General features: G+C 45.5%; 1 protein-coding gene across 3 annotated transcripts in view; it reads left to right on the forward strand.

Annotated features, from left to right (window-relative positions):
* Nucleotides 1-12,452, forward strand: part of SNTG2 (syntrophin gamma 2) — a 204,610-nt gene that overhangs the window by 171,375 nt on the left and 20,783 nt on the right. For all 3 annotated transcript variants that reach the window (XM_066385768.1, XM_066385769.1, XM_066385770.1), the window contains 2 exons: nt 2,538-2,654; nt 8,067-8,138. In XM_066385768.1, the coding sequence (XP_066241865.1) occupies nt 2,538-2,654; nt 8,067-8,138 (189 nt within the window). The remainder of the gene's footprint in view (nt 1-2,537; nt 2,655-8,066; nt 8,139-12,452) is intronic.

A 12,452-nucleotide genomic window follows, 5' to 3' on the forward strand; every position in this document is an offset into this window, starting at 1 on the left:
GGGTGGGGGGAGGGGGGAGGGGGCGAGGAAGGAGAGAGGGGTTGAGGGAGGGGAGGGGCAGAAAGAAAACCAGATAGAAGGTGACAGAAGACAATTTTACTTTGGGGGAGGGATATACAGCACAATCAAATGTCAAAATAATCTGGAGATGTTTTCTCTCATCATATGTACACTGATTTATCAATGTCACTACATTAAATTTAATAAATAAATTTTTAAAAAAGTGTTTGTTTAAACCTTAAAATATTGATAGAACTTTGAATTTATTGGAGGGGCTTGAATTAGCTCATTGGGAAATAAATATTAGTTATGAGCCCCACTCAGTAGGGTGAGTAAAGAATCACCCCCCAGCATCTCTCCCTGTGCTCTGGTTAGATATTTCACATTTTCTCCAAAAATTAAACATTTTGTGCAGGAATTTATAATTATGATATTGGGCCCTTTAAAAGCAGGAAGGAATGTTTAAACCATTCTGAGCAACTAATTATTGATTATGTTGCAGATAAACAGTATTTGAATAAATATGAAAAGAACAAAGATGGTTAACAACCACTGAAATCAGCCAACAAAAACAAAAGAAAACAGAATTAGAAGGATACCAGGAAAATATAATCCCAGAATACAGATGTTTAGACTCTTATATCTGGTAAATACAATGACCATATAATTTGTCATCCAAATTGGGACACTTCTTCCCGAGACAGAGGACAACCTGAAAGTGGAACTTTCAGATGTAAATTCAGACCCGTCCTGGGCAAACCAGAACACAGGTCCACCTAGTGAAATGATAGCAAACAGCTCTGTGTGTTCTCAAAGTCGGTTTCTTCTCAAAAGCCTGGAATTAAAGGGAAATGTGGATGCCTTACCCACCGAATCGAAAAAGAAAAAATGCTGAACAACTCAGTGTTCGGGCTTGTCCTGTGTGAAGGGAAAAGCCAGATGTTCAGTGGTCCCCTGATGGACGCTGAACTCATTATCTTGACTCATTCAAGTGAGGAAAAACAAAAAAAGGAGTTTCCTGTAGAAATGCCATTCGGAAAAATACATGAAAACAGGCTTCTTTATTACAACGGTTCTGCCCTCTTTAATTAGGCTAGCACAATCAGGTAAGCTCATCAAATTATAATATACGTTTCTTGGGGCATATGATAAACCGTTAGAAAATTCATAATGTAGAAGATAAAATTAGCTTTCCTTAAAATTATTTATGAACTGCATATACCTAAAAAAAAAGGTTCATAAATCAGCCAATGTTTCCAATAATAGCTAAGCTATCACTCATGCCTTTGCTAATTAATCTAGGCAGAATTAAACAACATATGGAATTTTACTGAATTCCCATCCAAATTATGGGCATTCCAGATTATTTATAATCTGTGTATTGCCATCGTTACCAGAAAAGGAACTTCTCATTTATTTCTGAGCCGTCCGAGTCCCGCTGAGCTGTGTGCCTGGGCTCTATGCCCCGGACTCAGGAAGGAAGGACCTTCCCACCTTGACACAGCCCTTCATTCAGCTCCTCATACCACGTCATTTCATGAAGTGGTTGGTTGGCATAACGATGACAGCTCAATTTCTGAAAAAACTTGTATCTTGATTTTAGAGAAGATCTGAGAGAGAAAGGAGGAACAATTGGTTGTTCTGCTTGCTTATGCATTCATTGGTTGATTCTTGTGTGTGCCCTGACTGGGGATTGAACCCGTAAACTTGGTATAGTGGGTGATGCTCTAACTAACTGAGCTACACGGCCAGGGCTGACAACTTTTAATTGTATTTCAATGTACAAGTTGCTTTAAATATTTAGTGTCTAAGAAAATAGATGTTAGGGTGCTTTTTGTTAACCTGGCAATATGAAGAAATGAGAAAATTAAAATGAAACAACTTACCCATACTACAAAACATGTGTCACATTAAAATTTTAGGCAAGACACACAGGGGTTTTAGCTTAACATGAGGATGAACTTACGCACTGAACATTTCAGTTGTAGTAATATGTCATTAGCTCTTTGAATTCTGTTCTGACTTGTAGTTTGCATTTTGTGTGTCACAAGATTAAAAATGCTCCATGCCAGCTGCTTTATGTCCACGATTGTCTGGAAGTTGAATTGTGAAGAACCAACCATTTTTCCACCATATGTCAACTCTTAAGTTTACTAAAGAACAGGAAAATGGAATCTGTTGTTCTGCAACCACATGGACAACAAGTCTGTGATACTAACTCCGGACAATGTCATAAGATAATGCATTTTTAAAAATCATGTGGGATGCACTGCTCTGATGCAGTTGTGGAGTTCAGCAGTGGCCAGAACGAAAGTCCTCAGACACCCATGTGTGGTGCCTGGCCCTGTGCGGGACTCTGAGTGTTATACGTTTATGTCGAGTCCACTGGGTTGGGGATTAGAGACTGGGCTAGAGAGCTCCCGCTCCCTGCATGCCGGCTGTGAGCGTGCCGGAAGACGCGTGTGCGTTTGTTCTTCTGTGCTGTGCCTGTGCCCTGAGTAAGGCTTGGTTTTAATTTTAAAGGTTTCCTTCTACAGGTCGTGCACATGGGTTGGGTCAGCGAGAGAGTAGAAGACGGTGACAGCTCCCCAACTTTCAGATCCAAGTTCCTGGCCCTGAAGGGCTCCTCCGTCTACATTCTCTGCACTCCTCCGGTAAGGATGCCCGCGAGGCTGCAGGGGAGGTTGCTGGGAAGGTCCTGCCTGAAGGAGAAGCAGCCATCTGACCTGGGTTCTCAGGAGACCCTGTCCTTGTCCTCCGTCCCCACGTGGTCAGTGGGAGTTCTGCTTGGGGATGACGGGCTTTTCTTACTCTGAATCCATAACTGTACTAACCCATGTATTTCAATTCAGAGAGCTGCTGAGGTAGTGTAGCTATCATCATCCTGCTTCAGCTGGTTGGCGGGCGAGGGGGAAGTAGAGGCTGCGTCTCAGAGCGTCGATTGTGGGGTTAAAGACTCCAAAACAGGCCCTGGCTGGTTGGTTCAGTGGTAAGGCGTCAGCCTGGTGTGTGGAAATTCTGGGTTCGATTCCTGGCCAGCGCACACAAGAGAAGCACCCATCTGCTTCTCCACCCTTCTCCCTCTCCTTTTCCTCTATCTCTCTCTTCCACTCCCACAGCCAAAGCTCCATTGGAGCAAAGTTGGCCAGGGCGCTGAGGACGGCTCCATGGCCTCTGCCTCAGGCACTAGAATGACTACAGTTGCAACGAAGCAACACCCCAGATGGGCAGAGCATCACTCCCTGGTGGGCATGCAGGTGGATCCTGGTCAGGTGCATGTAGGGAGTCTGTCTCTCTGCCTCCCTGCTTCTCACTTCAGAAAAATAAAAAAATAAAATAAAAAAGAATCCAAAACAGACAGACAAATCCCTTCTCTTCAGACATTTCTGATATATGGCCAGATATGGAGATTTAAAGGCTATTCTTTCCCTCATATTGTCCATGTTTTATTAAAAATAGCCTGATTTAGTCGGGTCCACTGAGTGCTACCGTTCGCCGTCTTATATTTCGATTCCCACCAATACCACTTTCTTCAGACAGGGTGTCCTGCCTAGAAGTGTATCAGTTCAGACAGGGTGTCCTGCCTAGAAGTGTATCAGAACCGCAAAGAACAAAGCCTGGTCTCTTCAGGGATCTAGAGCAGGGGTCAGGAACCTATGGCTCGCGAGCCAGATGTGGCTCTTTTGATGGCTGCATCTGGCGCGCAGACAAATCTTTTTTTTTTAATCTTATTTTTATTAATTTTAATGCAACGACATTGATAAATCAGGGTACATATGTTCCGAGAAAACATCTCCAGATTATTTTGACCTTTGATTATGCTGCATACCCCTCACTCAAAGTCAGATCGTCCTCCGTCACCTTCTATCTGGTTTTCTTTGTGCCCCTACCCTCCCCCCACTCCCTCCCTCTCCTTCCTCACCCCTTCCCCACCCCTCCACCCCACTCCCTGTTACCATCACATTCTTGTCCATGTCTCTGAGTCTCATTTTTATGTCCCATCTATGCATTGGTTCATATAACAAATCTTTAATAAAAAAAATAATGTTAAAAATATAAAACATTCTCATGCATTACAATCCATTCATTTCTTACCGCTCATGTTCATAGTTGTGGGTGGCTGGAGCCAATCACAGCTGTCCTCCGGGACAACACCAAATTTTTATTGGATAATGCATAACGTACACAGGTCATTATGGCTCTCACATTGTGGCATTCATGGCTCTCTCAGCTAAAAAGGTTCCTGACCCCTGATCTAGATGTTTGAATGCAAGTACCCTGCTGCATGGATGGAACTTTCTGCATAGAAAATAAATTAAAAGGACTTCCTTCCTTTAAGGCTAGATAATTTCCCCCTATGAGCCGCTGTCCCATGTCCTCCTTCCACCTGTCCATCAGCGGACACGGTGGCCCCCGTGGCCCCCTGGCTGTGAATAACACCGTAGCGAGCACAGGGGTGCGGATACCCTAAGATCCAGACCTCATTCATTGCCTGCGCCTAAACACCCTGGAGTGGAACTGCTAAACTGTATGATGGTTCTAATTTTTAAATTTTTGAGGACCTTTCCTACTGTTTTCTGTCACAGCCGCACCATTCCACATTGCCAGCAACAGCATGTGAGGTCCCTTTCCCACACCTTCCCTAGCGCCTGAGGAGGCGGTTCTTTGACGGCACAGGTCAGGGTGACGGTTCTCTGCACGCCTATCTTCATCTTAATAAGATGTATACATTATAAGTATGCTTTTCATGTGTCCGTCGTACTTCGATAAAACGGTTTGTAGTAAAGGGACAAAACAAGTTTTGCATTCAGACATGGAGACAGTAATTCATGTTTTCTTGTTGTTAATAAGGATAGTTCTCTTAAAGAAGCTTTTTATTTTGGAATAGTTTTAGCTTTACCAGAAGAGCTGCCCATATAGCACAGAGAAACCCAGTATATGCTTCCCCTAGCTACTCCAGATGTAAACCTATGTCACTGCGGTATGTTTGCTACAACTACAAATTAGCAGTGTGTCCCTGTTTACTAACCATGGACACTATCAAACCTTGCCCATCTCTCCCCAAAGCACTCTTTCTGTGCCTAGGATTTAATCCAGGTTGCCACGTTGCGTGGACAGACCAGCCCTGGGAGTTAATGGGCGTTGAAGAGTTGCCTAAATAGTTGCGTAAATGATCATCAAATTCTTCTTGGAACAAACCTGCGATAATGTTCTTGAGCATGTGTTGCCAAATGTAACCTTATATGGTTCCATCTGACAAAGTGGAAGAACTTGACTTTTTAAAACAGAAGAGTGAAAGAAAATAACCCTGATGGCCTCAATTTGGGCTCCGGGAGGAGGGCTGATGAACCCCAGAGAGTGGCCATCAGTAATCAGTACTCGTGAGGTTCCAGGCAGAGGTGTCCCCTGCGTCCCTGCTGCGGAGGAGAGTCAGTCCTGCAGCTCGGCCTGCCCGCCGCGGGGCGTGAGGATGGCCTCAGCTCGCTCTAGGGTCCCCTCGTCTCCGTGCTCAGCACCGGAAGCTGGGTCCCCGCCACCCAGAATATCCCCCGGCACACAGCTGACGGCTCTCTTCATTTTCTCCTTGTTAGGGTTCTTTCTGTAAGCTCTCTTTTCTCATTCAACATTCTAAATTATGTGACATGCTTTCAGTACTTAATCAAATTTCTATACCTGTGTGAGCAAAATCCAATTTAATTCATGTCCCTTGGGAGTTTCGACTTATGGACAGAAATCCTAATTTGGGGGTAGAGATCCCCACAGTCCCTCGATGGATAATGTCATCTTATTGATGCCAGGCTGTGCTTGTTTATTAAGAAATCTCACACAGTCCATTGTCTTGACTTTGATGCACATCACGGACACTGTTGTCACACAGACAAATTGTCCAGCTGCACAGACTTGGCCAAAGCAAGCAACACCGTCTTCTACCCCCATAGATACTGTGCTCAGAAACTGGAGGTCTTTCCGGTCTCTGCTCTGAGCAAAAAGACTGACCAGTAAATTGAAATTGATAGGATACAGCATCCCCTCCTCGGTGCTGGGTCATCTGACTCCCCTGACCTGGCGTCCATGGCTCTGATGAGCCAGCTCTGTCCCCTCCTCTCTTGAGTGTAGCCCCAGCATCTTCTAAATGGCATGTACTTACTGTGCCCACCAGATGGAAGACACCCCCATCCTCCAGGGTTGGTCAACACTGTCACCCTTGCTCCCAGGGGGCAGTGACTGTGGCCCCTAAAGCCTCGATCAACCACATTCATGGAGCCATTTCTCAACATTGGTGTCCGAATATTTAAATAAGTTTTTTTAAAGGTCCAAAGATTTTGTGGCAAACAATTTAGGAAAAACTAAAAGATAAAGTCCTGTACTCAAGGATGGTTTCTGAGCTCTGTCAGATGAGGGAAAGGGGGTGGTATTGAAGGAAAAGAAGAACAAGAAGAGAAAGGGGGAAGAAGAAGGAAGTGGAGGGTCTGTGTTCTGTCCTGTGCAGGGAAGCGGGGTCCCAGATGGTGACTTTACCTCGGGTCCCCCCAGAGCACGGAAGATCTGCAGACATGCAGATTAACCCAGGACCCTCCTTCATCCACCAGAATGTTTATTTCTTATTTGCAAATTGGAATCGCAGCAGTAACATTTCAGCTACTCATGTTTCCAAACACCATTAAAAAGTGTTAAATTATAGTATAAAATAGATTTTACAGCATCTTAACAGCATTAGCATAAATTATATAGGAGGTGCCTGTGAACATGCTGGAAATATTAAAAGCAATTCTAAGAATGTCAACAAGGCAAGAAGATGCTATCATTTAAAAAATATTCTACCTGGAAATAATTTCCTTGAAAATTTGAAGACTGAGGAAATGTTAGACAAGTGTGTATCTAATCTGGGGGGTGGTTTACTCTGTGTCACCTCAGTGATACATATTAACTGTTCACAGTAACAGTAAAAGATGCCAAGGTATTGCATCTTATATTGATAGTTCAAAATGTCTGCTGTATTTTTTTTTTTTTCATTTTTCTGAAGCTGGAAACAGGGAGAGACAGTCAGACAGACTCCCGCATGCGCCTGACCGGGATCCACCCGGCACGCCCACCATGGGGCAATGCTCTGCCCACCAGGGGACGATGCTCTGCCCATCCTGGGCGTCGCCATGTTGCGACCAGAGCCACTCTAGCGCCTGAGGCAGAGGCCGCAGAGCCATCCCCAGCACCCGGGCCATCTTTGCTCCAATGGAGCCTCGGCTGCAGGAGGGGAAGAGAGAGACAGAGAGGAAGGCGCAGCGGAGGGGTGGAGAAGCAAATGGGCGCTTCTCCTGTGTGCCCTGGCCGGGAATCGAACCCGGGTCCTCCGCACGCTAGGCCGACGCTCTACCGCTGAGCCAACCGGCCAGGGCTGTCTGCTGTATTTTAAGTCAAGTGTGGTCAGATAACATAGAAAATTATAAACTATTATTATTTGGGGGGAAAAATCAGAAGTTTTTACCCCTTTCTACAGGAGAAGTGTATTCTGAAAAACAGAGTGTACAGTAAGTCACATCTTCTTTAGTGACCTTTTTGAGTTGAGGAAATTATTGCATGGAGAATCTAGTTTGCAAAACAAGGAATTTTATATGACATAAGTAGTGATTCAATGTGCCTCTGCTTTGTAAATACAGTTTTCTCAGGCCGTCCTCCCTTTCACCCCATTTGTCCTCTCCTTTGTGAAGCGGTCAGGCTTTTTACCCTTGAATTGTTTTCTTAAGGCCCCGAGAACACTACATGCACCAGGAACACCCTGAGGCTCTGCCTTTCTGACCAGGAGATGCTGAGCCTGCTGGCTCACACGTGAGTGGCCTTTGTAGTACAACAATAGTAAATTTACCAAAAAATAGGATGAAGATCCCTGAGCACCACCCCTACATCCTAAATCTGAGCCACCTGGAGGGGGCTAGAATCATATCATAAGGAGCTTCCAGGTCAGCATAGCACCACGGACCTTCCAACTTGGGGAGCTTCTCATTTACTTTGTTTCGTTTGTTTTTGGTGAGAATGCTTATGGCTCATGCACACGCTCTATTGTCCTGCAGGTGAGCACATTGGACTGGGTACATGCAGAAGAAACCTATGACCTCTGTGAGGTGCTGTTTAAAGTTCACAAGGTGAGTGTCCTAGTGTGTTGGCTGCTTTCACACAAGTGGATGCCTTTTGGGTTTAAAGAGGGAGAGGAATACTTGTGCATACTGTCCCTTGTAGTGAAACAACACAGAGATCTTGTAGGTTCATTTCTCCACTGTGTCCTCAAAGATGTTGTCCTGCTGTTCAGCAAGGCAGACAGGGATAGATGGATAAACGGGTGTGCATGTGCATGGGTGCCTTTGTGTTATGTGTGTGAGTCTGTATGAGTGTATGTGTGTATGTCATTTGTGAGTATGTGTATGTGTGAGTATGCATGAGTGTGTGTGTGTATGCACATTCCCATGTAATAGAGTGTTCTAGTCACTTTTAATTACAATAAAATGTTGCAGGAACAGGAACTTCACAGTTTGCTGTTGCTGCTGTTTTTTAACAAATCAGAACAAACCTGTGTCTAAAGCTTTTCTTCCGGAGCTTAGCCTGAGCTCACGTGACCTCCCCCCCACACACACACAAACACAGACACACCGTGGGAGGTCAGCCCCCACCCAGGGACAGCAGGCTGACCATGTGACATCTTTGGCCACACGGGGTTCCCACCTGTGACTGGAACCCAGGCTTATAGTGAGGTTTCATCTCTGGTGCTCCTGCTCTAAGGAAGCCTAGGCTGTGACCACTGTCCTCAGAGGGTAAGAGATGCATGGGGCAGAGCTGCCCCCCAGCCTGGAGTCCCCAACACACACTGCACGTCCGGGAAGCCGTGCCAATGGCCGAGCCCCCTCTGTTTGGAAGCAGCAGGTGCTGACACCCACCTACTGGAATAAACACGTCCCCAGTGACGAGAAGCCACACGCCAGCCAGAAGAATGCTGCCCCCTCGGCGTGGGGCAAATATTGCCATGATGGCAGTTGCTATTCCTGAACAGTGGACTAAATTCTAGGAGTTGAGTGTCCTCTTTGGAAGCTTTTAACTGGTGAGGTTATAAAATGTTATCTCCTTTCTGCTATCTACATTTAATTAATGTTGGCATTTTGGGGCACATGTGAATTTAAAATTATATATCAGCATTTAATTCAGTTTTCAGAAACTTAAATGTGTTAACTACCCCCAGAATTCGCACTTTTGGTGTAGAGCTATTTCAGTGATTTGTTTTCATAATTGCTATTTCAGAGTATAGGCATTAATCTTTAATCCAGAAATCAAAATTTGTCACTGCAGTTTTGTTTTTCTGTGGCACATTGTCCTCCTTAAAAATTACTTTTTCGAATTTCTAAAACGATCTGTTCTGTATTTCAACTCTCGGCATGAACTGAATGAGAAAATGGCACCAATCAGCCTGACTGCCATTGTGACTTGATTCACAAACAGCCTCCATGCGGCGTGTGACCAGTGGCCAGGAGTGTCCGCAGGCGGATATATCCCCTCAGTGTGGGGATGTTCCATTTAAAACTTCCAGTGACGTTGCACTGGGATGTTCCATTTAAAACTTCCAGTGACGTTGCACTGGGATGTTCCATTTAAAACTTCCAGTGACATTCCACTGGCTCCTGTGTTTGGCAAGGACCTTGCTCATCACATCTGTCTTGATTGAGTGCTTCCTGAAACCTTACTCATTGCTCGGTTTGGGTCATTGCTGAGCCAGACCTCTCCCAGGAAAGAGTTGGCCCCACCTTCTCCGTTCCATAGCTAAGATCCCCACCGGGCTACCGGGTCAGCCTGCTTCAAGCTCATCTAGGTCCTATTCCATCCCACTTGTCAGAGACACTGGCTTCTCAGGAGTCTCTCTGGAGAGGACACTGAGGGTTCTATGACATGGTCGCCAGCCATGATTAGAGTAGAATTATTAGAATAATGAGGAAGACAGTTCCTAAAGGATTCTTCCAAATTGCATCTGTCAAAGGTAAACAAGAAGACTTCAGGCTGTTGTGATGGGGAGATTGGCTTCCACTCCCCTGAAACAAGGGCAGAGTGTCCCCAGGAGCAAGGGTGTAGCACCAGAGCCACCCCTGTGTGCTGCCTCCCGGGAGGCAACGTACACTTGCTTGAATCTTTGGGGTAGGATGAGGTTTTTTGACTTGGAGCACACCCAGGATGAAGCTCCTGACCAGCACAAAGAGTGGGAGCTGGGCTTGTCCCTTAATGTTTCTGTTTGGAGGGCTGTCCCGGGTCCTTGACGAAGACAGCCCCTGGGGGCAGAAGTGCCAGGAGGCTTTTAGAAAGATTTATGACTGAAAGGGACTGAGGAAGGATTACTGTGATGATGTTTCTAATGTAAGTGCTCAAGGGAATGGATGCAAGCAGCCTGGAGCCCATAGCCTGTGGGCAGGGCAGGGAGCCTCAGTTTCCTTAGCAAGTTGTGGCCTTTAGCTCTGCAGTCCTCAGATTTTCCCCTCCCCGTTGGCACAACTGCAGGTCACAAACGCTGAGTTACTCTTTCCAAAGGCGCTACAGGAAGGGTCTGGGGAAATGAGCTCTATGTGGGTCCTTAATTTCACTTACATCACTTTTAAAGCTCGGTTTTTGTGAGGCTATACGGTTTGGTTCCAGAAAAGACTAACACCTACGAGCTCCTTCAGAGCTTCTCAGGAGGTTTCTCGGGTTGTTCAGAAGCTGCCTTCAATTCCTCCTCTTTGTCCTTCTCCATTTGTGAAGAGCCATCAACATCTCCCTGCTCAGAGCTGACACTGAACAGTCACAAGGATCAACAGCAAATACTCAATGAGATGCTGTGAATGCGTGAGCCCTCGAAGAATTATGCAGCGGCCACTGAGAAATATGTCAACACCCAGTAGGACCATGTATTTAAGCAGTCCATTACAGTTGTGCTGTAAATTTGTTAAATTGTGTGCATAATCAGATACAAGGTAGTCACATTGAATTATTTTTTTAATGTTTCCTATATTGTTACTATAATTGTTTCGAAATGAATAGGAGGAGGGGAAAGTCCAACTATTTCGAGTTCTGTTTTGTTTTTAGCTAAGTGGGGCTGAGACAACTTCTGTGCCTGGGAGGGGTAGGAGCATGAGGGAGGGGGGGGGTCGCGGGGAGTTTGCTGCAGGGGGTGACCGCTGAAGTTGTCAGGAAGCTGGTGGCGGAATGCGAGCTGTCAAACTCCAATCTCACGGCAGTCAGCCTGGCCTTGACTGGATAGATGTATGGCCAGGGGCTGCCATCGTAGCCATTCACATGCAGGTTCTCATTGAATTCGGGCATACGGTAAAGAAATGGCGAAGGTGGAGAAATGGCGGAGTCGGAGGATGGTGGGCCATTCTGTTTATTGGTGTCTCACCAAGACAGGCAAACCACAAGAGAAGCCAAGGGAAAAGTAGAAAACCTGCTTTCCCCATAGAGGCCAAGGGATCAGGGAGGCCCCTGCAATGCTGATAGCAGGAACCGAGAGAGAAAACCCCTGGTCTGTCTCATTTTATAGTGTAGAAAGTTAAAGCCTTTAATCAACATACAAATAAGAAAGTCTCCAATACAAAGCCAAATAAATGGGATTCCTCATAAGAATGCACCACCCACATCATGCAGTAGTCAAGGGCATGGGGAAAAGCTTAGTTTTGAGAAGACCTTAGTATCAGAAGGGAGGGAAAGACTTAGTTTTAAAACTAAGCCTTAGGCTATAATGACTTTGCCAGTTTACAGCCTGTCTCCCCCACCCAAAGCAAGCAAACATATACAGTGTGTCCATAAAGTCATGGTACACTTTGACCGGTCACAGGAAAGCAACAAAAGATGATAGAAATGTGAAATCTGCACCAAATAAAAGGAAAACTCTCCCAGTTTCATACCTATTCAGTGTAGTTTGATGTGGGCTCATGCACAGAATTTTTAGGGCTCCTTAGGTAGCTATCCCGTATAGCTTCTACAGACTCGTCACTGACTGATGGCCTACCAGAACAGGGTTTCTCCACCAAACTGCCGGTTTTCTTCAACTGCTTATCCCACCGAGTAATGTTATTCCTATGTGGTGGCGCTTCGTTATAAATGTGCCGATATTCACGTTGCACTTTGGTCACGGATTCGAATTTAGCAAGCCGCAGAACACACTGAACTTTCCTCTGTACTGTCCACATCTCGATTGGCATGGCCATGGGCTGCTCCGCTGTATACACAGTGTTACGTCATCATCTGCGCATGCGCACATGCTGCCACATCATCCTACAGAAACTGGGAGGGTTTTCCTTTTATTTGGTGCAGATTTCACATTTCTATCGTCTTTTGTTGCTTTCCTGTGACCAGTCAAAAATGCACCATGACTTTACAGACACACTGTATATCATATTTATAAACTTATTTGACCAACAATAGGCTATGCACTAACGGGAACTGAGGAC

Source organism: Saccopteryx leptura, chromosome 5 (genome assembly GCF_036850995.1).
Source record: "Saccopteryx leptura isolate mSacLep1 chromosome 5, mSacLep1_pri_phased_curated, whole genome shotgun sequence".
NCBI classification, from domain to species: domain Eukaryota; kingdom Metazoa; phylum Chordata; class Mammalia; order Chiroptera; family Emballonuridae; genus Saccopteryx; species Saccopteryx leptura.